The sequence below is a fragment of the Peromyscus eremicus genome, chromosome 10 (genome assembly GCF_949786415.1).
Source record: "Peromyscus eremicus chromosome 10, PerEre_H2_v1, whole genome shotgun sequence".
NCBI classification, from domain to species: domain Eukaryota; kingdom Metazoa; phylum Chordata; class Mammalia; order Rodentia; family Cricetidae; genus Peromyscus; species Peromyscus eremicus.
Genome location: NC_081426.1, coordinates 31,791,363 through 31,817,398, shown reverse-complemented (window position 1 = coordinate 31,817,398; position 26,036 = coordinate 31,791,363). Strand labels below are relative to the sequence as shown.

General features: G+C 47.3%; 1 protein-coding gene across 1 annotated transcript in view; it reads right to left on the bottom strand.

Moving 5' to 3' along the window:
• Window positions 1-327: 327 nt before the first annotated feature.
• Evc2 (EvC ciliary complex subunit 2) overlaps window positions 328-26,036 on the bottom strand; it is an 87,990-nt gene continuing 62,281 nt past the window's right edge. The window contains exons 15-20 of the mRNA XM_059275780.1: window positions 15,692-15,919; window positions 10,639-10,850; window positions 8,973-9,060; window positions 6,743-6,939; window positions 3,873-3,974; window positions 328-977 (exon numbers count right to left, since the gene is read on the bottom strand). Coding sequence (XP_059131763.1) covers window positions 710-977; window positions 3,873-3,974; window positions 6,743-6,939; window positions 8,973-9,060; window positions 10,639-10,850; window positions 15,692-15,919 — 1,095 coding nt within the window. The 3' untranslated portion in view covers window positions 328-709. The remainder of the gene's footprint in view (window positions 978-3,872; window positions 3,975-6,742; window positions 6,940-8,972; window positions 9,061-10,638; window positions 10,851-15,691; window positions 15,920-26,036) is intronic.

The window sequence follows — 26,036 nt, the reverse complement described above, 5'->3', positions numbered from 1 at the left end:
AACTAAGACAAGCCCTGAACATGTCCATTGACCAAGGCCCAGAGAATGGACCAAGGCTTGGGTCACAGACCATGAAGCCTGGTTCTACAACTTCCCAGCTTTAGGACCCTACTTCTCCTGAATGTTCTCATTGTAAAATGAGAAAAAACAACTCTATCTTGAACTGGCAACAGAAAGACTGGCACATTTGGGCCTCGGTAGGAAAGGATGGGTCTTTCTGTTGGAGCCCACCATGGGGAGCCAAAGCATAGACGAAACCAACCACAAATCACCCCCACACAAAGCAAAAGTGAGGTCCACTATTATACATTCATTTTAAACGTTCCTTTTAATGAAAAACAGAATATGTAATGCACATTGTAACAACAGGGAGCTGCACCTTCCTCTAATAACATGGTGGGAACCCATCCCAGCAACAGGCAGCAGTCTGTGTGAGAAAGGTGGGGTGAGGTGGGTCCCCTCTAGATCTTGGCCATGTGGACCTGGCAGAAAGGTGTGCTTGTGTCCTGTGGCACAAAAGAGAGTGGGCCAAACAGAAACTCGGAGGACCAGAGTCACTGAGCACTGGAGAGCCAATGTGTGGCACTGCGTCTATGTTGCAAGCGTGTGTATATTATGAACTGTATGATATGGACAGACAGACCAACCCAGGTGGGGCTGGAGGAAAGATACACCTGGTTTGAGACACTCCCTGGTGCTTGCCCCTAGGTCAGTCCAAGCCCAAGGCCCTGCTGGCCTTCTTGGCATTCAGGAAGTTCTTCTTCCTCCTGGGAGGAACACGCAAGGCGATCTCAGGCTCCTTTGGGCTCCTGAATACAAAGATCTTCTCTCCTGTGTTTAATACGTCCATGGTATCCTCCCCTGTGATAGGCATGGGTGCCAGGTCCCCAATAGGCTCTAGGGACAGGTGTGGCCAGCTTCCTTTTCCAGGGAACATCACCCTCTCCTGGACAGGAACATACACCTTCTTCAATATGCTGCAGAGAGAAGAGAAAGTTACAGTCTACATTCTGGGCCCACTCTGACCCTCCTTAGTGTTCTGACACTTCCCCAGGAGAAGCCCTCCTTAGGTCTCGACACCCCAAAAGAGTGTCATTTTATTTTATTTCTTTAAGGATTCATTTTTGTTTGTGTGTCTCTGTGGGTGCCATGTTCATGTACTGCCCACGGGCACCAGGAAAGAGTGATGGATCCCCTGGAGCTGGAGTTACAGGTTGTTGTGAACTGTTCAATGAGGGGCTGGGGACCAAACTCCAGTCCTGTCAAGAGCGGTGTCTTAGTCACTGTTCTTTTGCTGTGAGGAGACACCCTGACCAAGACAATCCTTATAAAAGAAAGCATTTAATAATGCCACTCCCTGGTGACTAAACATTCAAATCCATGAGCTCTGGGGCCATTCTCATTTAAGCCACAAGCACCAAATACTTCTACCCACTGGGCCATTTCTCCAGCCCTAAGTGCCATGGAGAAGTGTTTTTCTCCCCTCTGGTCACTGGTGGTCCCTAAAATCAGATGAAATCTATAGTGAGGTGTGCTGCTGGCCACCCTCACTGGCTCATAGTGTGAAAAGTTCAGAGGTCTTCCTCTTTTTTTTTTTTTTTTTTGGTTTTTCGAGACAGGGTTTCTCTGTGTAGCTTTGCGCCTTTCCTGGGACTCACTTGGTAGTCCAGGCTGGCCTCGAACTCACAGAGATCCACCTGGCTCTGCCTCCCAAGTGCTGGGATTAAAGGTGTGCGCCACCACCGCCCGGCTAAGTTCAGAGGTCTGTGAGCCCACTGCACCCTGTTAACATGCTGTCTGGAATATTTACACTATGGAAAGAGGCAGAGTTCCCTCCATCTCCACTAGTCATTGACCAGCTCCCTGATAAACACTTAAAAACCCACCCCACAGACCTCACCCTGGAAGCAGGCTCCAGACAACCGTGAGAAGTTGGATAGAATGTCCAACTTCTGATGTCCCTGGAGCCCTGGCTGCCACTGTGGCCATTATAACAGCTCCTGAGAGCCACATGTGACCTAACAGCCACAGGACTCTCCCCTGGCTCCAAGCAGCTTGGTGTTAGGCCGTATCGATAGGGTCTACCTGGGAGGCTCCTGATGTGCAAGTTCGGCTCCACTGCCTTAACACCTCTCCCTGAAGCCTGGGAATCAGTTCTTTCCGACACTATCTGTTCTGAAGACTGGGACCACCATGTCTCATGGTTAGTACCCACTCTGTACCACCAGCACAGCACAGCATGGGTGTGGGAAGAACACCTTACAAGCAAGCAGATCTAATACAGTTTCTGGTCTGGACTTGAGTTGACTTCTCCTGCTTGATATCCTGATCTTATTTCTTGGGTACTGTATTCTGATATCCAATTGTGGTGGTTTGAAAGAAAATGGCCCCCAAAAGGAATGGCACTATTAGGAGGTGTAGCCTTATTAAAGGAAGTGTGTCATTGTGGGGGTGGGCTTTGAGGTCTCTTTTGCTCAAGTTTCCCTCAGTGTGACTGTCAGTTGATTTCCTCTTGCCTGAGAGATGTGGAACTTTCAACTACTCCAGCACCACGTCTGCCTGCCCGCCACCACGCTCCCCATCATGATAATGGACTGAAACTCTGAATTGTAAGCCAGCCCCAATTAAAGGTTTTCTTTACAAGACTTGCCGTGGTCATGGTGTCTCTTCACAGAAATAACAAACCCTAACTAAGACACCAATCAATGGTTCCATGCTTTCCACAGCAGACATTCTATGACATGGAGTCTCAAGGACCTTCATCTCTGAGAAACTATAGAAGGGCAGGGCTTGGACAGCCATCAATTCCAGAGTAAACAGAGTGATACTTTTTAAGTCATTATGTGTCCAGCTGATGTTACTTTGTGTGTGCATGTGTGTGGTATACATGCATTACCTGGTAGTTCCTCTGGTAGCATACACATGTGTATATGCATGTAGAAGAAGCCAGAGGTTGACATCTGGTGTCCTCAATCACTTCTCCACCTTGTTTTTTGAGATAGGGTCCCTCACTGATCATGGAACTCACCAATTGGCTGAGTTGGCTGGCCAGTGAGCTCTAGCAGTCCTCTTGTCCCCACCCTCCACCTTCCCCCACCCCCCCCACCCCCTGTACTGGGATTATGGGGCCTTGCCTGACATTTTACTGGGGAGGTGGGGATCTGAACTCAGGTCCTCATGCCTGCATGGCAGACACCTTATCAATTGAGCTACCGCCCCAACCTGAGGCTGTCACTTTTTAAAGCCACTATGCGCCACCTAACGTGACATTTTTCTGATCTCCTCTATTTGGAACCACAGGAGACCCTCGTTCTGTGGTTCTGTGGCAATGTGAAATGGCGTGCCCCTCCCTTCCCTCTGAGATCTGAGTATGCAAAGATCACAGACAAGAGAGACAGGCACTGGCGGGAAGAGGCAAGCCAGAGGTTCACAGAAGTGGAGGGTGAGTCTGACAGCCCCAAGCCCACGGCCACCACTCCCCTCCCCAGCCACAGTCCTGGGCCTCTGCATTGGACCTCCCTAAACTTTGGTTTTAGCATCTCCACTTTCTAGAAGGTTCAGAGCAATAAGAAGTAAAAGGGCTTTGGGAACAGTAAAGTCTGAGGAACTCGAAGGAATTTATTCTTTTTCTAATTATATCTCATTAAACCCTGCTATTAGCTAAAATAAATACAGTAATTAAAATGCTAATAAATGTTAGGAGAACATTCTCTTACTGAGAGCTACAGGCTTGTCTTCAGCTTTTAAACCAAGACCAGGAAAAAAGGTGTGTTGTCCTCTGGGGAAGAACTTTCCCACCCTCTCCCTGGCAATTTGGCCATGGCCCAGCAGCCACCACCCCACCATCTCCCTCCCATGCCTGGACTCCTCACCTCTCCTTCTTCCGGCAGGCCCAGAGCATCCTCTCCAATCCTTGACTCAACAAATCTGCTCTCAGTCTGCTGTCCAAAGCTTGCCACCAGCCCTGGTGTTTCCTGATGCAGAGGGAGGGTGTTAAGAGTTTAAAAATGAATTAAATCTGATTCTCAAAAAAAGCCTGTGGGGCTCCATCCCTTCAGGTGGCCTCTGGCTGCCACCCAGAGCCCTGAGAGATTCGCTGAGTCTCACTCTCAAGCCTGGTCCATAGATCATCCTTGCCTGGAGGGGACCACAGGCGGTGAGAGACAACATCAATCAGGTGGAGGCAAGCCATTTAAAGAAGGGAGTCCTATGGGGATGTTTGAAGGTATGTGCTGACTCCTGGGTCCTCTGTCCCCAGGGTTCACACTCAGTGCAGGTAGGATTTTCTTTTATGTCCCACAGCATCCTAGTGCTGTAGACCCGGGGGCGCACTCGGAGCTTGCAGATATGCTATGGATACAGGGATGTAACCATGGAGGCTTGGAAGGTAGTCAGGTAGTGTTGGAGGCCACCTGGCTGTGTAACTCCAGGCTGAAGGAGACAGACTAAGGTAGAGCTGTTGTGGGCCTTGGGCTCAAGCCAGCTCAGGCTAGCACAGAACTGAGAGAGCTGTCACTGTGGCTCCCAGATACTAGGTAAGGGACGGGGACAGTTGCCCTTAGGAATTCGTTACCTCCTGAACTGGCCTCTGGTGGCTGGCCTTCCTGCAATGGACATTGGGGCTTCTCTGGATCTCACATGTCCCTCAGGACACCTGCTCTCTTCTAGCTGCCAACTTCTATTACTGAGAACTCAAGACTCCGAGCTGATGTGATAACCAGGCACCAGGGTCCCAAGAGTGACTGCTCCACCCCCAGGGCCTGACCAGGAGCCAGAGCAAAGACAGGGAAGGTGCATGTTCTTCTCCTGAAAGCTCTCTGAGTCTGCCAGGGCCCAGCCCAGCCTGTCAACCCCTTACAGGCTTAGAGACAAGGTACTTCAGAATGGGATGTATAGAGACTAGAGCGAAGGAATCAGGAGTCAAGGCCACACCCACACCCAGTCTTCTGACATGCTCACATCCAGCCTTCGGATCACATCTACACCCAGTCTTCAGAACACACTTACAGTAGACTAGACCTCTGACCACACCCAGTCCTCCAGCTATACCCATACCCAGCCTTCTTACTATACTCCCAGCCATTCCTGTGGTCTCACCCAAATCTAACTTGGCTAACCGTGCTGGACCCACAGGATCTAAGACAGCTCTTCCAGCCTCTGAGACTCCTGCTGTGCCCCTGACTTTGTCTCACACTGGCTCTTCTCACCATAGCCTTTTCGTCTTCTGCAAACTTAAGTCTTTGAATCAAAGTTTATAACTAGTGAAAAGAGACTGCTCCTTTTATCAGGAAAAGTAACGTCCCTCAGGACACACTGGGGCACACCTGGACCATGTCACCAGCTGCCTAGCTGCCAGGTGCCCATCCTAGCTGCTAAGGATCTTGACTGAGGTTGGGGCTGGGTTTTCCACAATTTTCAATCTGTTTACTCACCTTATTCTCTGGTTCCAATAGAGTCTGTTCTCCAATGTCACTGCTGAGAGCTCCCCAAACCTCCTGCCTTCATACCACTCTTCCTGCTTTTCCTTCTTGAAAAGAATGTGTGTGTGTGTGTGTGTGTGTGTGTGTGTGTGTGTGTGTGTGTATGTGCATACTATGGTGTGCATGTGGAGGTCAGAGGACAACTCTGTAGGAGTTGGTCCTCTCCTTCCATTCCAGGGATGGAACACAAAGTTTTCAGACTTGGTGAAAAAGACAAGGTTCCCAGCCTTGTCTCTTAAGGAGCTTTTCCTGGCTCAATTCAGACCTGGACCACAACACTAAAGAAAAGCCCTTGTGGGTAGATCTGCAGCAAGAGGGAAAGGGGCCCCAACCGCATGTCCCAGAACAGGGGAAAGTCACACACATTATGCCACAATGTAGAAACTCATCTGAAACTCACAATTAACAGCAGGAAATGCAGTCTAGTGGCACAAAAACTGGGCAGGAGTAAGGAAACTTGCTGTGTCCCAAGGTCTGAAAAGCAGACAGTGAGGATATGCACACAGCATGCTCACCAAACCCTGGCATAAGCCTGTCCACCCTGACCTAAGATGATTTCATTCACATTCCCTCGGTGAAGGTGGGAAAGCAACAGACATTTGGTAGAAATGGTGCTTTGGAATTTGAACTTGGGTCTTCTCCAGGCATATCTGGGGTGCGGGCTGCAGGAGGGGCAGCCTTCCCTATCAGCCACAGGAGATACTGCGGTGAACTCTGCCGCTGGGCCCAGACACTGGACACATGAGGCATATTAACCACATTATCTACTGATGATTTATAAGCCATTTATTAGAGCATAACCCCATTATAAACTTATAAACAACAGAATGTTCACATTAATATAGGCAAAACACACATGCAAGTACACACACAAACATACCTCAACACACCCCAAAACACACACGTACACATACATACGTTCACAAAACACAGCAGGGAAACATGCTGCAAAGGAAGAAATATAAGCAAATGCTAACTAATAATGTGAATACTTCCTTCATTTCCTCTTTATGCACTTTTAATGTCTTTTTAATGGTATGTATAATAAATATTCTGATGGCCCTAGAGAAATGTGTGTTCTGAAGACTCACTTGAAGTTGGTGATAAAAGTACAAAGTAGCGGCCCAACTGCTCAGGTTTACTAAGACTTGAGCTTTGGGCAGCGAGGGGCTGCTGGGACAGTCCACGGGTGGCGCTTTTCTCCCTCTGCTTCCACCTGGTCAAACCTCGTTTCCACAGACAGCCTCCTGCCTGGAGCTCACCTCCTCTTGCCCTGCTCAGCCTGCTCCCTGCTGCTCTCATTCTCCACTGTGTGCTCTGAGTGCTTTTCGCTGGCTGTGTCCAGCAGGGCCAGTAGCTGAGGCTGCGAAGCCGCTGGAAGCACCACACTCAGGAGTCGGAGTAGTGTGCTCCCTGGCACCATTGTCATCTTCGAGAGGTAGGACACCAGCCTCAGTCCCTACGGGAACACATAAAGGAAGAACTAAAAGCCTTGGCTCTCTCTAGACCTGCCGGGCAGCAATATCTAATTCATGACATTCTCAAGGTTTTTGTTGTCCTGGGGTAATAAATATTTCAGTGGCTCAGCCTGGAAAACATTCTGAATTCACAAAGCTGTCAAAAAAATGTCTGTGGTCAGCAGCCTTGGCACCCACAACGTCTCTGACAGCTCACCCACCCCTTCCAAGTCAGCTCACTCGAGCAAGCCAGTACCACGACACAGGAGCCCCAGCCTGCATCAGGGCAGTCGGGCATATTTCTCCATCTCCTGCTCCACTTCTGGGAGGCCCTTGGGAGAGTGCAAGCTCTGGGAATAACTGAGTGTCCCTATACCAGTGGATGATTAAAGCCACTGCTCCACAGACACGTGAAATGCCACTCAGCAACGAAAAGGAAGGGCAAGGACTCTATGGTGGGTAGAAATGGCCTGTCTCCACGGGACGTAAGCTATGCGGTACCACACATGCAGCACCTCAGCAGAAGATGGAGGAAAGGTGGAGGATGGACCCATGGCTGCTGGGTTTGGGGATGGTGAGTGTGAGAGTGGCTGTGAGCTGACACACAGGGAGGTCTCAGCTGGGTTGAATAATTCGGCATCCTTGCTGTGGTTTCAGGAAATCTATGTGATAACTGGACGGAAAGCCGCATGAACGTTTCATGCCGGATTTAATGTGGTCCCAGGCAAACCCAAGGAAACAGGAAACAAAAGGTGGATGGTATAACTTTCTATACCCTAACATGCCCAAATGATTTCAAAATAAAAAGCTTAAAAATGTCCTGACTCCGCCCCCCTCACACCTTTTGCTGCGCGCCCTGTCTCACTGAGCCAAATGATAAGTTCTTGGATCATGATTTTATTTCTCTTTATGGCTCCAATTCCTCATCTGTAAAGTGAGACTACCAACACTGTTGCAAAGGGTTTGTTTGGTGAGGACACAGTGAGCTAGGCTTTTCCCAGTGTGGTGGCACATCACTATAATCCCAGCACTTAGGAAGTGAGACCGGGGACTGCCATAAGTTTAAGTTGGAGTGATGCCCTGCCCCCAACCAAAAACAACAACAAAAACCAAGAGTGAAGGCTTCTCCAAGTGCCACCAAGACCCAAATAAAAGCCTCTCCTCTCAGATGCTGGGTGGCCATTGTTGGTCCCCTGCGGGGTGGCTACCCACCAACCCCCAGGGATCCCCAGAGTTTTCTTGAGTGAGAGCAATAGGAAATATGAGATAGGAGGATTTAGAGTGTGGAGATAAACAGATAGAAAATATAGGACAGCCTCAAGAGGGCCTGGAACCTATTCCAATGAGCCCCGACTGTCTCTGCCCTAAGGCATTTATAGAGACGCCAAGGTGTGGAGCAAAAGACCTCCCCCCAGCTCAGCCAAGTGCAGACCACCTCAGACACCTGCACTCAGGCCCGTGGTCTAAATCATCCTCTCCATGCAGACCTGCTGGGTAAAGCCACTAGGAACCTGAAAATGGGTTCCCACAGTCCCCCTGGTCAATCAGAGCCCTTCCCTGGGATTTTACTTAGTGGGGGACAAATCCAGCAAAGCCAGGCAGGGGTGTGGAGAATCTGAGGTCAGGGCTGCCAGAGCCTGATCTATATTTGGAGAAAGTTCATGAGTAGACAGAGTGAAGAGAGAAGGGGATGAAGAGCCCTCTCTATCTGCTCTGCTGTGAGGAAGGACTGTGGTTGTTACGAGAATCGCTGTTACACTGTGGTGTGTAGGAAACACTGGCAAGAAAGATGTCTGTCCACAACAGCCAGGCACAGCCATCTCAGGCCTCACGATAAACAGGACATGTCGGCAGTAAGGAGACTTTGTCTTGTCCTTGGGGACAAAGAGGCTTAACACCACGGCTGTCATCATTATCATGTCTGCTGGACCTGGGCTGATCATGAACCTGAGACTGGACCATCCTCAAATGACACAGGGAAGATGTCCATTCTGAGAAAGGGAAAATGTCCACGGATAGGGACAGGCCCTCTCACCTGGCTGCACAGGCTGTCCATGGTGTCAGCCTCCATGCTCTCCAGAGAATCTTCCAGCACCGCACTGTTCTGCTGCTCCTCTCTCAGCCTAGAGTGACGAGAAAATCCAGAGGTCCAGCCCAGCCATAGGGAGCTGACAGGACATCTGTCTGTTTAAGGGACAAAGGCTCACAGATGAGAGCTTCAGGAGGGAAAGGAGGAAGATCTGGCCTGCCCCTCCTCACCTGGACCACTTTTTACAGAGCACAGGAGGCTGACAGAGGAGTGGAGCTCCTGTGAGCTGAAAGAGGACCGTTCTGTGGCTCTCGGGTGCTCTATGAATGACCCTATTCTGAAAACTCAGCTTGGTCCTCCTGTCTAGGACTGGGGAGACCAGCACTTGGGGTCCACACCTGCTTCTGCCCTGTGTTGAAGCAAGGGCCAAAGTCGCCGTCCACAGATGGCCACAGACAGCCCAGCTGCCACCTTCTACAAGAGGCTTGCTGTGCACCCATGCCAGCTCTGTGTCAAAGGTGAGGCCACTGATCAGCCCCACAGTCCCAGTGGCAGGCACAACCCAAGGCTTGTGCAGCCACAACTCACATCCAACCCCGGATTCCTGCAGATTCCCCACAGGGAGCAGGAGAACATGACAATAATAGTAAAAAATTTAAAAGCCCCGACACGAATCAACACCTCCGTGTTCACACCTCCCTGACAGACACTCAGCCCCTCTGTCAGTTAATTCCAAGGAATCAATCTGCACTTCGATGCTGAGTTCACCCAGGAAACAAACTCAGATAAAAATCACTGTCCTCTCCCCACCCAGAAACCAAGTGGAGTGCTTCCTCCAGTTGATTTGTGTACTTGTAAAAACCAGTCAGTGCGTGCTGTATACAGTCTGTATCGGCTCCTTTCCACACAGACACCACAGTCTCAGTGGGGAGTTGGAGAGGTGCAGGAAATGGTGTTTCTCTGGGAGCACTGAACGCCACAGGCAAAAGCTAATTTTCTGACGTGAATTGTGAAAGAGCGAAGAACGAACGAGGCTGGAATCTGTCTACTTTGTGGCTGTACAGAAGCAGGGTCTGAAACTGTAGCTCAGTGGAATCAGAACAGAGCCCTTCCTATGCCAACGCCGCTCCCTGGCTTTGACGCTGTGCCACCAGGGTGTAAGATGTCACCAGGTGGGGAAGCCGGGTAGGGAGGGACACGTGGGACCTCTCTAATACCCTCACAACTTCTTATAAGCTTATAATAATTTGAGAATAAACAGCTAAAAGGGGCCCCTTGAGGTGGTGGCTTAGCAGGGAAAGGCACTTGCCACCAAGCCTGACGACCCAAGTTCAATCCCCAGGACCCACGTGGCAGAAGCAGAGAACGGACTGTTGAAAGTTGTCCTCGGACCTCCACATATGTGCTGTGGCGCATACATGCATACACACACTCAGAATTTTAAAAATGTTTTTAAAAAGTTAAAAAATATTATCAGTAAACTTCAATGATATAAAAAAAAAAGACAATGAATCATAGAAGATATCAGAGAAGAAGAAACTGGCGTCCTTCAACAATAGCAGCCTGTACAGAGCATGGGGATGGATGGTGTCTAAGGCACGAAGGTGAGAGGCCAGGTCCCTCAGGCCAGAAGACTCCCCCACCCCACTTAGAGTGTAAACCACCCACCCACCTCTGCTGATGCTGTTCCAGTAGCTTCTGGCCCTTGTTCAGGGCCTGCCGCAGCATGGCAGAGACCTGCCTTTCAGGATCCAGCTCCCCGGCTTCATCCAACCCAGGTCCATCAGCCGCCCACCGCTGCCAGCTCTCCAGGACCTGCTGCTGCTCAGCTGCTTCCTGCTGCACCAGCCGCTCCTCCAGCTTCCTCTCCAGTTCCTGCAGCTCCTGCAGAGGAAGCAGCAGGGGTGAGGCCCACTGATGCCAGGTCAGCAGGAGCTCCAGAGGTCACTGAGGCAACATTTGTAAGTATCTCAGTAGCTGTGTCTCCAGAGGGGTCAGGATGCCCCTTTGTTGAGAACATCCCTGAAGCTGAAGTTAGATTCTGGTTAGATCAGAATGGAAAGCACCGGGCTACTTTCCCAAGTGCCACCCACATGTACTTACGAAGGGCCTGCATCCTCAAAAGATTGTGACAAGTACAGTATCATTTGCATTGTGAATTTTTACCTCCCCACCATCCCCACAGTTTTCTAGAAGAGCATGGGTAATGTCCTAAAAGGGAGATCTGATCTACTATATGTTGAGACATCTCATGTTATGACTATACCACCCACCTCATAAACGTTCATAAAAGTATCTTTTAAACCCACGACCCAGAACCCTCCGGCCTGCTATGCTGTGGTCTGGGACAGCCTACTCCAATCTTTGAGTTCGTGTTTGCTTTGCTAAATACATCTCTGCTTAACCTTCTGAGCCTCTGAACTGAATTCTTTCAGAAAGGTAAGGCCCAGAGACCTCAATAGCAGTAATTTACAAGCGGCTGCTCCTATGCCTCTCACCCAGACATGTCATGGGGTGGCTCTGAGTTTCAGACACTGCACATAGTGCCCTAGATTTAATGACAGCTCAATGAATATTGGCTAAAGTAACACCATTTTTGCTTTTGATCTCGTGGTGCCTTAGAGCAGTGGGTGGCAGAGTTGGAAGTGTGAAAACTCAGGCAGAATCATCCAACAGAGTGACTGGGACACCTAGACAGTGAAACACAGGAAGGCACCTCTTGGGCTTGGAAATAGAGGCTCAGCAGGTGACATCGGGCTGCAGACACAGCAGGGGTCGTTAGTCTGGGGTTACTCCTCTTCCAAGCAAGCCCAGCCTGTTTAACTTTGCCCATCTTTGCCACCTGGTCCCCACTGCATCTTCTGATAATCCAATTTCACAAAAGGAGTCTAAATTGTTCACTGAATGAGATGCACACCACGGACTTTCCTTAGGAATTGTTTCTTCCAAAGCTTTTCATTTCATGCTTTTTAAATTCTCCAAATGCTCAACAGCTTAGAAGCTCATTACCAACAGGAAAGTACTTGGCACAGAGCGATCGCACTGCAGAATGAAGAATCCACAGAGAGCAGAGCAAGGCTGCCTTCTCTCCCCATGCAAACCGGGAAGGTGCAGCCCGTCCACCATCTCACCGTCAACTCAGGAATGTGTGGTCTCATTAACTCTCAGTTGCTTCTGATACAGGACATACAGGCTCTCCCCTTGCAGGCCACTGTGATGAGAAGCTCTGACATCACTCAAGAGCTCTGAGATGAAATGGGGAAAGTAGGTGTGTTCCTGAGGCAGTCGAAGAGCAGACATCTGAGGTGAACAGTACTGGCCTGGAGGGTGCACCGCAGGCACTCAGATGCCTAGTGTCTCACTATCCAGACTCCCTAAATGACCTTGGGTATGACTTTCCTTTTGGTGGGGGGAGGTAAAGTTTTGGATTTTTTTTTGAGACAGAGTCTCATTTTGTACCCCTCATTGTCCTAGAACTCCTTATGTAGACTAGGCTGGTCTTGAACTCACAGAGATCGGCCTGCCTCTGTCTTCCAAATGCTGGGATTAAAGGTGTGCGCCACCATGCCTGGCTTCCTCTCCATCTTAAAGACTCATTTCCTCTTACTAGAATTCGGGACACTGGCCCACCTCCACAACAGTCACCTCCAAGTGAAGCACTTGTTATATGTTTTGATAGTGGAGGCTTGCTCCTGTCACTAACTGAACAACTTGAATGGGTATTACCTCTGCATGTGCTGAAATGGACACGTGGCTGTTTCCTCCCCTTTAATCTGTTAAGCAAATGAGTTTTGTAAACCAATGTCCTTGTATTAAATTCCTGGAAATTCCTTATATTCCTGGAAAAAACAGCCTGGCCATGATGGATTAATTATTCTAACAGATGGATGGGTTATGTTAGCTGTTATTTTGCACACAAAGTTTACAACTGTGTTCACAGCTGCAGTTCTGCCGGGTACCACCTGGGTCTCACGTTGGTGTGCAGGTGATATGAGAATGTCAAAACAAAGTGAACAAGGGTCTTTGTTCCAGCGTCAGAGCATGGATCTGGTGATGTTTTGAGTAAGAATGACCCTCATAGGCTCATACGGTGAACACTGGGTCCCCAGTTGGTGGAACTGTTGGGGAAGGATTAGGAGGTGTGCCCTTGTTGGAGGAGGGGCAGCTTTGGGGTTTCTAAAAACTCATACTATTCCCTGTGTGCCTCAGTTTCCTGCTTGTGAATCAAGATATTTCTGCCACCACGCCTTTGCTCTGCCTTCATGCATTCTAACCCTCTGAAGCAGCTCAGTTAAATGCTTTCTTTTATACGTTGTCTTGGTCATGGTGTTTTGTCACAGCAATAGAGAAGTAACTAAGACACTTAGGTTGCTGGAGCCAACCTAAGAAGTGGATGCATTTGTGGCTGTCAGCGCAGGTGTGTAACTTCCTGCCATAGTCTGGAGACAGAGTACTTACCAGAGGCTCCGGTGTTGACCTGCAGCTTGTGGATAGCTGAGAAGTGAGTGAATCCTGAGGGCTCTGATCTAGTCAGTGTATGATCTGCTTATGGACTGATAACTTGATGGCATTTTTTTGAAAAATGAGGAAGCAGGACCTGGCTGGAGGAAGTAGGTCACTGAGGGCATGCCAGCAGTAAGACTAGCTCTTGCCTCTGGCTACTTCTGCCTTTGCTTCCTGGTCGCCATAAGGTGAGCTGCTCTGTACCACCATGTACTCAAGGCATGATGCTGTGCCTCACCACTGTCTGAACGCAGAGGAGCCAGCCAACTGCAGACTAAAGCCTCCCAAACCACAAGAACAAATGAACCTTTCTCCTTTATGTTTCTTACATCTAGTGCTTCCTCACGGTGGTAGAAAATGCTAACACACATTCCAGGTGGTGGTGGCGCACGCCTTTAATCCCAGCACTCAGGAGGCAGAGCCAGGTGGATCTCTGTGAGTTCGAGGCCAGCCTGGGCTACAGAGTGAGTTCCAGGAAAAGCGCACAGCTACACAGAGAAACCCTGTCTCAAAAAACCAAAAAAAAAGAAAGAAAGAAAGAAAGAAAGAAAAAAGAAAGAAAGAAAATGCTAACATACTTCTGAGCCAATTTCATCTCTGGCATTGAGACTATACACTTATTTTTTTTTTCCCTACTGGAATCAACTTTTATCATTTATATTTATTTAGACAATTTCCCATTGTACTTATCTTCAAATTCATACGTAATGTTCTTCTTTATAGTATTCCCATATTAAAAACTCTATTGCATCTATGGTTTTAATCCTTCAAAAATCTTGATATTTGTCCCTTAGCCTATTTTAACTGTAAACCTTACCAGGGATCTACATATTTTAGTCGACTTTTAATTTTTTCCCAAGTACCCCATTTCTTAGTTTTATTAATTTTCTCCATATTAGTTTTGATTTATACCTTATTTATGCTGCACTCCTCTCTACAAATTCATTTCTTTCTGCCCTAAATTAAAAAAAAAAACAACAACTTTTTATTTTCTAATCTCCCTTCTCTACTCACCTAACTCTGTGTCTTTTTTTTTTTAAATCCCGAGTGCAGTTTGTGCCTCCCATGGACTCTTAGATGTGTGGCTCTCTGCTGTAGTGTGGCCAGCCGACCAGGGGCCACACCCTTGAAAGAGAAACTCTTCCTTTCTCCGAAGCTATCCATTGCAATAGCCCCTCAGCTAGGGATGAATTTCTTGCAAACTCTTCTTTCCATGCCGGGACTTGAGCTTTCTCCGGTCTTGGGCATGTCATCCCAATCACTATGAGGTCCTATGTGCAGCTTCTCTCTTGGGTATGGAAAATTCTCTCCTTGTATTTATCTACCACTTTTCTGGGACTTGCAGTCCCTCAATCCTCCTCTTTCAAAATAACTCCTGAGTCTTGGGAGGAGTTGGGGGAGGGGTGAATATGATCAATAGACATTGTATGAAATTCTCAAAGAATTAATAAAATATGAGGGAAAAAATCCACACATAGGTGCTGGAGGGATGGCTCAGAGGTTAAGAGCATATGCTGCTCTTAGAGAGGACCTGAGTTCAGTTCCCAGCACCTTCATCTGGTCGCTCACAACTGCCCGTAACTCCAGCTTCACGGGAGCCAATACCTCCCTCTTCTGGTCCCCATCCTCACTTATTCTCATGTGCACATACCCACACACAGACACACACACACACACACATACAAAGCACAAAGCACATATTTAAAATAAAATCTTTTTCAAAAACCTACATATAAAGGACTTAAAATTGGTCTTCAGAACTGCTATATCACAGCTTTTGTTTCATGGAGACAGCTCTTCAGCCTGAAAGAACACAGTTGAGTGACAGTGATGGAGACATTCAGAGTCAAACACACAGCCTGAGGCACGACTGCATTTGATGTGCCCTAACTGAAAGACCATGGTGAGCTTTTGAAGAACTCGTGAAGAGATGCTACCAACTGGGACTCATCGTGCCCGAGATGAAAGAGGCATCCAGTTCTCCGTGTGTGGAGATTTAGAGGGTGTCTGCTCAGAGGCAAGGGCCAGAGCCTGGAAGAGGACAGAGCTAGCTAGGGCGTAGTGCTCTTGTATAAGTAGTAAATCCTATACAAAGTACTTGGTCCCCACTTCACTTGCAGGACATGTGGTAGAAACCTATGCTAAGCCAACGAAGCACCAGGCACCTCAAGGAGCCGATGGTGTGGGCGTGGGTACCCTTTTCTAGCCCTAACCCCACTCACCGGGCTGTGAGACTCCAGGATCTGCACACAGGCTGACTTGGTCAGTGTCTCGGATTCACTCAGCTCCTCCAGCAGCAGGTCTTGAATGCAAAGCAAGGCCGTGTAGACAGAGAGGGTCTCAGCAGCCCGGGCCACCTTCTGGAACTGCAGAGCCACGAGTGACTCAGCAAAGTGTGCCTCCTGGGCCTCCAGCCTCTGTACCCTCTCGTGGAGCAATTCCCCTCGAACCTGGAGAAGGGGACAGAACCAGAGGACCTGAGGGGCTGTGTGGTTGGTATATTGTGCACCCCAATAAACTTATCTGAGGGTCAGAGAACAGAACAGCCATAATATTAAACATAGAGCTTAGGCAGTGGTAGCACACGCCTTTAATCCTAGCATTCCAGAGGCAGAGATCCATCTGGATCTCTGTGAGTTCAAAGCCACACTGGAAACAGCCAGGCATGGTGACTCACGCCTTTAATCCCAGGAAGTGATGGTAGAAAGGTATATAAGATGTGAGGACCAGGAACTAGAGCCTGGTTAAGCTTTTAGGCTTTGAGCAGCAGTTCAGCTGAGATCCATTCTGGATGAGGACTCAGAGGCTTCCAGTTTAAGGAAACAAGATCAGCTGAGGAATTGGCAAGGTGAGGTGGCTGTGGCTTGTTCTGCTTCTCTGATCTTCCAGCGTTCACCCCAATACCTGGCTCAGGTTTGTTTTTATTAATAAGACCTTTTAAGATTCATGGTACAGGGCTGTGGGGGAGAAGAATCCACTGCCTCCCAGAGAGCACATGCTCAGGACCCCCGAGGCCCTGCCCAGAAGATGGCAGCTTGGGACTCAGCTGGGAGCAAGGCAAGGTCTCAGCTGCTGAGGACACCAGGTCAGTGCCCTTCACGTTCTGTATGTATCTTCAGAGGTGAGAAGACCTGGTTCTGTCCACTCGCAGCCCTTCACAGGCTCCCCACATCCTGGGGGATGAAAGTCTACACCTCTTACCTGGTTCCGAGACCCTTCTACCAGGGCCCAGACCTTCTGTCCAGGCGGGCTCAGCTACATCTAACCGTCAAAGTGTCTTGGCTGGGGTTGGTGACTTTGCTCTGACTCCACTGCTTTCCATCTCCCCGCTGCTGCTCGCACGCAGCCCCTCAATCTTCATGCTGTCTCTGTGCTTCCTTCATTCCACGCTCCCCTTCCCGCCTGCCATGCCAGCCATCAGGAAACAGGCTTCCATCCAGCAGAGCCCCTCCTGCTCAGCCGTAATTTCAGCACCAGTGTGCTTCCGTTCTCTACTGTCCGTACCCCTTACATTTTCTTCTTTTTATTGTTTTTACAGGTGTGTGTGTGTGTGTGTGTGTGTGTGTGTGTGCGCGCGCGCACGCACGTGCCACAGAGTGCATGTGGAGGTCAGAGGGCCACTTGTGAGAGCTGGTTCTCTCCCTCTATCATGTGGGCTCCTCTACCAGGGATGGAACTTTGGTCATCTGGCTTGGCAGCAGGTGCCTTACCTACAAAGCTGTCGCTGAACCCCCTGACTACTTTGTTTCTTTTCTTTATCCCTTCCTTCCTCAAACCTGTATCCTCTTGCCTCAGTCTCCCAACACACTTCCTAGGCTTCCTACACTGATGCTGTGGGCTCATTTCCTGAACCTGGAAAAGCAGGTCACCGTGCATGTGTTCCTGTCCTCAACCCAGGAGAATAAAGGGCCAACCAGAAAGAAAGGTGGGCAATCTGCATCTCTTCCAAGCTTTTCATTTTACCTTTGAACTTCCTAGAATTTCATCCACGATAACCAAAAGACAGAAGCATGCCCATTGTCAGGAATGGATGAGTGGATAAGTGAAATACATCCACCGGGTAAGACAGAATTTGACACGAAACAGGAAGGAAACTGCATTGGGGTGAACCTTGAGGGAGTCAGACTTCGTGAGAATCATCAGTCACAGAGGGACAAACACTGTGTGGTCAGTGGTTCCCCTGTGGTTCCCAGGGGCTGAGGTGGAAGCAAATGGGGAGCCGCTGTTGAACTGGTGTGGTGTTTCCGGTTTTTTGCAAGATGGAAATTTCTAGAGCTGGAAGGTGGATCAGGACAATGTGAATGCACTTTAACACCCGCGAGCCGAGCCCTTAAAAGTGATTATATTGGTAAACATTCTGTGGTATGACTTGACACAATAAATAAAAATGAGAACAAAGCTCACGGGCCTCGTCCTGTCACACAACCTGTTTTAATATTCATGTTTGTACCTGATGCTTCTGTAGCGTCGGCAGGACAAGGACACTAAGCCGGAGCTGAGGCTGCCAGGAGACCATGGCCCAGGTTGCTCCCATGATTGCCCAGCCCGCCCAGCATGTCCTCTGGAAGACCCGTCCCTGTTTGAAAGGCTCAGACTTGCCCTTCCAGAAGCACTGAGGCTTCAAAATAGAGAGGGGTAGGGGTGAGTCAAGACAGGAACAAGAAAGGGATGGTGCTGCTGCCTGGAAGAATATTCAGAGGCTTTTGGCCATGAAGTACATACAGGCTACAAGGAACTACACTCATGCATAGATGCTGCTGTGTTCCCCTACCCCCCACAGCAGTCCCCCCCCCCGACCCCCGCAACAACACTGAGCACCAGGACAAACACAACACTGCCCAGAAACACAGGCTTGCTAGGGAGAGGCCAGGTTCTCAGGACGGTGCGCTAGACCCAATCTCTGTGCAATCTGGAGAATCAGGTACCCATCCTGGATGGGTTTCCAAGGGAGCTGAAACTAAATAGGCAGAGGCCAAGAGCCAGCCAGAGAAGATGGACTGCTCTGCCAGAGCCTGGGAAGCTTTCCCTGAAACTCTGGGCTTCCGGTCTCCGAAGCCCCTGCTACCTTCTATCATCATGTGGTGTTTGCTGACCTCCACTACTAAACCTGCCTGCTTTCTTGGACCCTAATTTAAAGGGCACAGATTTCTATCCTGTCTTTTAAATGGCCAAACATGCTTTGTATCATAGAGTGAAGTCCTTTATCCAGGAAACTGCCAAAGACACACTGACAGTATGTTCCTCCTCCGAAGTTTCCAATACAAAAGATTGTCTCAGACCTCACCTCCCCTGCCCTTGACCAGCAGAAAGTAGTTACAAGAATGGCAGCCACGCCCACTTTCACTTATCAAATAGAAACTAAAGTCAGGAATGTTGGCCATGGTCACACCATCTTGTAATGACCCCCCATCTTCGATAAACAATAAGAGTTCCTGAAACTAAAGTAACTTGCTCTTCTAGCTTGTTCCCTGTCAGTAACGGTCAGCCGGGAGAGATGCTTTTCCATCTCCTAACATCTTTAAGCTACTGCTCACCTTAATTAATTAGCTCCCCTAAACCTTTCTTCTGCTCTGTAACTATCTTCTCTGTCTCCCAAATAAATTCCTCTAAAGACCAACTTAAGAAACTGCAGATAGAAGATTCAAAAACCTTCCAAAGTAATCAGGTTGTACACACTGTGAGGTGCCCCCATGGCCATGGAAAACATCAGAGGGTGATCCCTCTCCAGCACTCTGAGGGGAGAAAGACTAATCTTCCGCCATCTTTTGCTAACCCCTGTTCCCAAAGCACAACCTGACAGACAAGACTCATCTGGACAAATCCATGCAGGTGATAAAGGGCCATGTTCTGGGTCTAGATAGATGTGCTTGGACTCAACAGTGAGACTTCAAGTCAGCTGGTAAACTGGCGAATGTTGCTATGTCCTCATGATACTGCCAACACAAAGGGACTCCATGCTTTTTGTGTCCTTTTTGTTTTTCTTTGATTTGATATTATTTTTGTCTTATTGGGTTTTTATTTGTTTTGATTCTCTCTCTGTCTCTCTCTCTGCCTCTCTCTCTCTGTGTATCTGTCTCTCTGTCTCTCTCTCTCTTTTGAGAGGTGGGCAGACATGAAATGGGGTGAGTAGGGAGGTGGGAATGACCTGGGAGGGGTGGGGAAAGAATATGATCAGATTATATTGTATGAAAAAACATAGTAATGACAAAAAGAAAAAGAGAGAGAAGGTCTACAGCAATGATAAGGTAAAGGAGGCTGGGAAGTGGGACAAGGAGACGGTAAGAGGTGGGAAGAATAAAGACATTCTTAGAGGAAAAAGATAAGACTTGGTCCTAAAGGATAGTTCCAGAATCAGGAAAGCAAAGACAAAGACGAGGAGCTCATGGGACTCAGATCTGAGTAAGACCCGCCTCGTGGGACACTGCCCTGACCAGCGAAAGGGAACAACAGAAGAGAGAGCTCTACCCTCTTCTCCAACTGTCTGAAAAACAGCAGGAAGGTTAGCCATGGTCCTGCCATTTGCAAAGCTCCTCCATTCCCATTTAAAATGATGGCAATTCCTGAAATGAAAGTTGTTTTTTTTTTTTTCCCCTAGATTTTTGATCTCCCAGCTCAAACAGCCTCCACTAATGCCTGACCAGGAAAGATGTTCATCCCTCCTTAACCCACTCACCTTATTTCCCTAACAAAAGTGACGATGTGCCTAAGGGGAAAATGCCAGTTTCCCTCCCACGTCTCTAGCCTGTAAGTGGGCAGCAGCCTCTGGCTCCTTACACTGGAGAACTCGCCCAATAGGTCTCTTCAGGAACAAATCCTGTGCTGTCATGGGATTGTTGGTTCCTTTGCCGACCTTGCAAGCTCCATGAGCCTCAGCCTTCCCTCCTGGGTGGATGCTGAAGGCACAGCGCCCTGCCAGAGGAAAGACGGAGCGAGGTGACAGCTCCAGGTGACTATAAGTGAATGTCTTCAGTGTGAGGAAAGCCACAAAGCCTTTCTGTACATCCCTTAAGCACACCACGGACACGGTTGTTTCGCAAGGTTTTCCGCGATCCCCCTCTCTTTCTTTGGAAAGCTTTGCTTTGTTGATTCCAGCACCTGGTGAGATTATGTCTCTATATCAGGTCTGAATCCTTGAGGGAGAATCCTGGGTAAGGACAGATTTGCATATCTATGCGGTATTAATGGCTGGCTTCCTTACAAATTCATGCATCTCAAATAATAACAGCTCATTTGAGAACAAAGCCCTGCTAAATATTCTTATGTGAAACAGGAAGTTCAAACAACTTCCTTCCCAGTTTTCCCTGACAGTGCTAGAAGCTCAAGAAAGCCCCTCCTGTCCCCTAAGATGCCCTTTAAGGTTCACGGAGCTGGCCCCTGCCGCGGTCTTTATGGGATTCTAAATCACATCAACCTTCTGACCGGGTTTGGAAGCAAACACGGAGATGTAAGGGTGAGGCCCGAGCAGGGCCTTCCTCAAGTACACAGGCTCTCCAGGACCAGAAGAGGGCACAGGGAATGCAGAGGCCCCAGAGGACTACCAGAAAAGACCTACACAGAGACTGCAGAGACCAAAGCCCCTGTTGCTATGTTCCCACAGCACCGGAGCATGCCAGAGCCAGAGGGTATAAGAACTTCACCTTCGGTTCCGCCCAGCTGTACCAGCAATTCACTCCGTGAACACTCTTTTTAGCCCTTTCCGTGGTTTACCTTCTAGTCTTACCTACATGTCTCAGAACGTTTTTGCTCTTCTCTGTATGCTGCTCAGTTAGGCCATAGAACTGTTGGTGTCCCTTCACCCAGACTACTGTAAGGCAGTCTCCTCCATACTCCGCAGCCACACCTCCGATACGCTCCTTATTCCTGTGCCTCGCCTTCCTTCTCTCATCTTTATCCCTCCTCTTTTTACTTCGTAACTATAGCCATCTGTAGCTTTAACATCTCTAAAATTGCTGTGCCCTAACACAATCCCAACTTTTGCCTTCCAGCTTCTTCAGCCACCTCCTTTTTCCTTTCTTTTCCAAGTCCACCTAATACTTAATCCTCACCCGCATCCCCCTACTTTCATCTTACTCCTAATCTAATTAACTAAAGTTGTGGTGGACTCCATGCTGTCACTGTTGATAGCTGATTGTTACATCTGCATATTGACAATATCCAGCAGTTACAACAGGCACCCAGAGCTCACAGACCGAGCAGTTATTTTGTGACCTACACACTCAACTCTCCCAGGCCCCACCCTTGAACACTGTAAACACTTCCCTTGAAAGAAAACAGCTGATGAAATAAGAGCAACAGCAATTGTGTAAATCCCAACAGTGACCCCCAAAACACACAAAGCTAAGACAGCACAACTCCTCCAGAAACTATTAACCTTCCAGTGACGGCCTCCAGGGAGAGAGAGAGGGAGAGGAAATCCAAGGCAAAGAAATCAAAAGGATGATGATAAGTATGTTCAAAGAAATCAAAGGAAAATGAACGGCTAATGGAGAACAAAATCAAACAGGTCAACAGAATAAAGAAGGTGATGGTGATATGATATGAAACACCAATTCAACAGAGACAGAAATCTGAGGAAAAACCAATCTCAAATGGCAGCAATAAAAAATATCAGTAAGTCAAATGAAAAACTCTGTGGACAATCTCAGCAACACAGTGGATCATGAGCAGGGTCTGAAGACAAGATGGAAGAGCTGGAACCATCCAACAAGTGCAGAGACAGCTAAGATCATAACCATGGGGATTTCAAGAAACACAGGCCCTCTGAAAAGACCAAACCAACAGATGACGGGACTAGAAGGAGAAAAGTCTCATTCTAAAGGCATGAAAACATTTTCAAAAGAATCTTAACAGAAAAGTTCCCAGAGTTAGGAAAAGAGATACCAGTTCAGATGCAGTAGGCAATTTGAACTCCAAACACACAAAGAGCTCCCCTCATTATGCTATAAGGAAAACACTAAATATTCAGAACAGATAGATTCCTGGAAGCTGCAGGATAGAATCAGCAGCCCTCATACACACCAGGCCCATCAGAACAAGAGGGAAGTACTCAACTGAAACTTTGAAATCCAGAAGGCCTAGCAGGATTATTTCAAGTTCTGAAAGGCAGTAACTGCCAACAGAGAGAACTCTAACCAGCAAAGTTATCTGTCATAGCAGAATAAAAAATAAAAACTTCACATGATAACAACAGGCTAAAGGAATTTATGACCATTAAACTTGCTCTACAGAAGATACTTGAAGGAATTCCTTTGGGCTGGAGACAAAACAACTCCAATAATGAGGCTACAGAAAAGAATAAACCACACTAGAATAATATAGTTATGCAAGCAAACAAAACCAAACACCACAAAAGCAGCAAAATGGCAAGAACCAACGCATACCTTTCCATAATAACTCTGAATATTAACGGTCTCGATTCGCTAATAAAAAGGGCACGGTCTAGAGGACTGCATCAAAAAGCAGGAACCCTCTATTTGTCGCCTCTAAGAGCTACACCAAACTACAGAAGACAGACACCTGAAGGTGAAGGATGGAGAAGGGTGGCCAAGCGAATGGACCTAGGAAACAAGCAGGTTTCATTGTTCTAGTATCTGACAAGACAGACTCAAACTAATGAGAAAACTAATTAGAAAAGATAATCCTATCCTAAACTAATGAGAACAGATAAAGGTGGTGACTTCATACTGATAAAGGAAACAGTCCTTCAGGAGGACATGAAGATTCTAAACATACACAGGTCCACTCCATTCCATAAAACAAACACTACTAGATGTAATGTCACAGATTAACCCCAGCTCAACAATGATAACGGTGATTTTCTTACCTCATTATCACCAACTGATAAGTTATCCCAACAAAAATAGAGAAATACATTAATTAAATGACATCATAGATCAAATGGACGTAACGGACATCTCCAGAATATTCCATGTAAATACTGAAGAATATGCATTTTTCTCAGCAGTCCACATAACTTCCTCCAAAATAGATAATGTATTTAGGATGGAAATCAAATCTCAACAAATATTAGGAAATTTGAAATAATTCATTGTGTTCTATCTGATCATAACAGAGCATGATTAGAACACATCAGCAGCACGAGAAACCTGAGAACATCCACAAACTCACAGGGATGTAAAGCACCCCACTGGATGATGGATAGGCCCTTGAAGAAATCAAGAAGGAAACAAAGGCATTTCTAGAATCAAATTAAAATGAAAAAAACAACAACAACAACAACAACAACAACAACATACCAAAATCCACGGTATACCATGAAAGCAGTCTTAAGAGAGAAATTTTATAGCTCCAGGTGCCTCCAGTAAGAAGTCAGAGAGCTCTCAGATAAATAACTTAGCAGAGTTCTGGAAAGGGAATGAGTAAAATCCACATGACTAGCCCAAAAGAAAACATTAATAGACAAACCCTTAGTCAAATGAACCAAAGGGAAGAGAAGACTCAGATAAATAAAATTAGTGATGAAAAGGGAGCCATTACAACTAATACTGGTGAAATTCTGAAAATCATTAGAGCTAACCTTGAAAACATGCATTCCACTAAATTGGAAAAATCTAAAAGAAACAGATTTCTAGACATATATGATGTGCCATAATTATATCAAGATGAGATAAACAATTTAAACTGGTCTATAACAAGCAGTGGAGTTGAAGCCGCAATTAAAAGTCTCCCAACTAGAAAAGTCCAGGCCAGATGGATTCGCTGGCGAGTTTCACCAGGCCTTCAGAGAACTCTTACCAATGCTTCTCCAAATAGAAGAAGAGGGAGCATGACCAGAGTCTTTGTAAAGTTAGTGCTGTCCTGATACCAAGACCAAAGATGCAACAACCACAAAAGGTAAAGTCCAGCACGATTTCCCACAATGAACTTAGACACAACACTTCCCAACAAAACACTTGGTAACTGAATTTGAGAACGCATTAAAAAGAAATCATCCATCATGAAATGTTGGCTTTATGCCAAGGACAAAGGGATGGTTCAAAATATGTAAATCAATAATTGTCCTAATTTACATCAATAGTTCCAAGGGTAGAAATTGCATGGCCATTTCAACAGAAACAGAAGAGGCATTTGACAAAATCTAATATCCCTTCTTGTTAAAAGTCCTGAAGAGACTCAGAATAGAGGGGACATATTTCAAAATAAAGCATGCTAAATATCATGAACCTATAGCCAACATTATATTCAGTGGGGGAAATCTTGAAGCCTTTCCAGACAAAGGTACCCACTTTCTCCACTTTCATTCCATACAAGGCTGGAGGTCTTATTAGAGCATTAAGAGAAGAGAAGTGTAGTGGGTAGCCATTCCAGCTTTGATCTGAAAGTTCCAACCCCCAAACTGTGCTACACCTTTCCCAGATCCTGTTACCTATCCCTTCACTTGTAAGTTACCCCACAAAATAAACCTCCCTTTTAACTATGTGGAGTGTCTTTAATAATTTCACCAATAGAGAAACAAATAAAAAGGATACAAACAGGAAGGAAGAAAGTAAAAACATCCCTGTTTGCAGAGGATAGGAGTCGAAGCCTGAGAGTGCGTAACTGAACAGTAAATGACTTGACATATTCTCCAAAGCTGAAATCTCAGGCAGCCAGAGTAGAGCACACCGGAAACAAGATACTATATTCTGCAGGATGAGCCAAACCCCAGAAAAGGAGCATCAGCAACATGAAGAAGTGGGGTAAAACCGAAGAAAAGGCTGAGCATCTCACAAGCAGCTCCAAAGATGGCCCTGCTTGACCTCTCTGTGGCAGGCCTCCTCCTCCTTCTACCAGCAGATGACTCAAGGTTTACCCTGTGGGAACATCTCATTTGGAGAAGGAAGCCAGCTGCACCTCAAGGCTCTGCACTGAAAATAGAAAACTTGAGTGCAAATTTGCATACCAACTATGAAATTCCCAGCTCTTTTCCTATCGGACACCCAGGCTTTTCACTCTAGGCAGAAGACTACAGTGGTCTTCTCTTAGGAACTCAGCTAGTTCTGAAGGACTACACTGGGGGTCTTCCAAAAGTGAAGGCTCTGGTCTACAAGCCTCACTGAGCCCCAGAGCTTCTGAGCAGTCATTAGGGCCACTAGTAAACATTAGCAGACCACCAAGGACCACATTCCTAGGAAAGCTCCCAGCAAGTGAGTACCAAGGAATTTACAAAGTCATGTTTTGGTGGCTGCAGAGATGGCTCAGTGGCTAAGAACACTTGCTGTTCTTGCAGAGGACCTGGGTTTGGTTCCCAGCATCCATATCAGACATCTCAGAACCACCTCTGTCTCCAGTTCCAGAGGATCCAATGCCATGTTCTAGCCTCCTTAGGTACCTGCACTTACAAACACACATACCCCTAAAATAAAATAAATAAATCTTTAAAAAATTATTCACATTCTTAGAGAAAGATAGAAGGCCATAGCAGGCATCCACACTAAAAGAACAGTCTTACTCTAGAAGAGAGCAGAGGGCAGAAGAGCTCTCAAAAATTAGAGGAAGAAAATGTAAATGAAAAATTCAAAGGCTTGCGAAATAAAACCTTCTGGGAGCCCATTTTCAGGTTCCTCG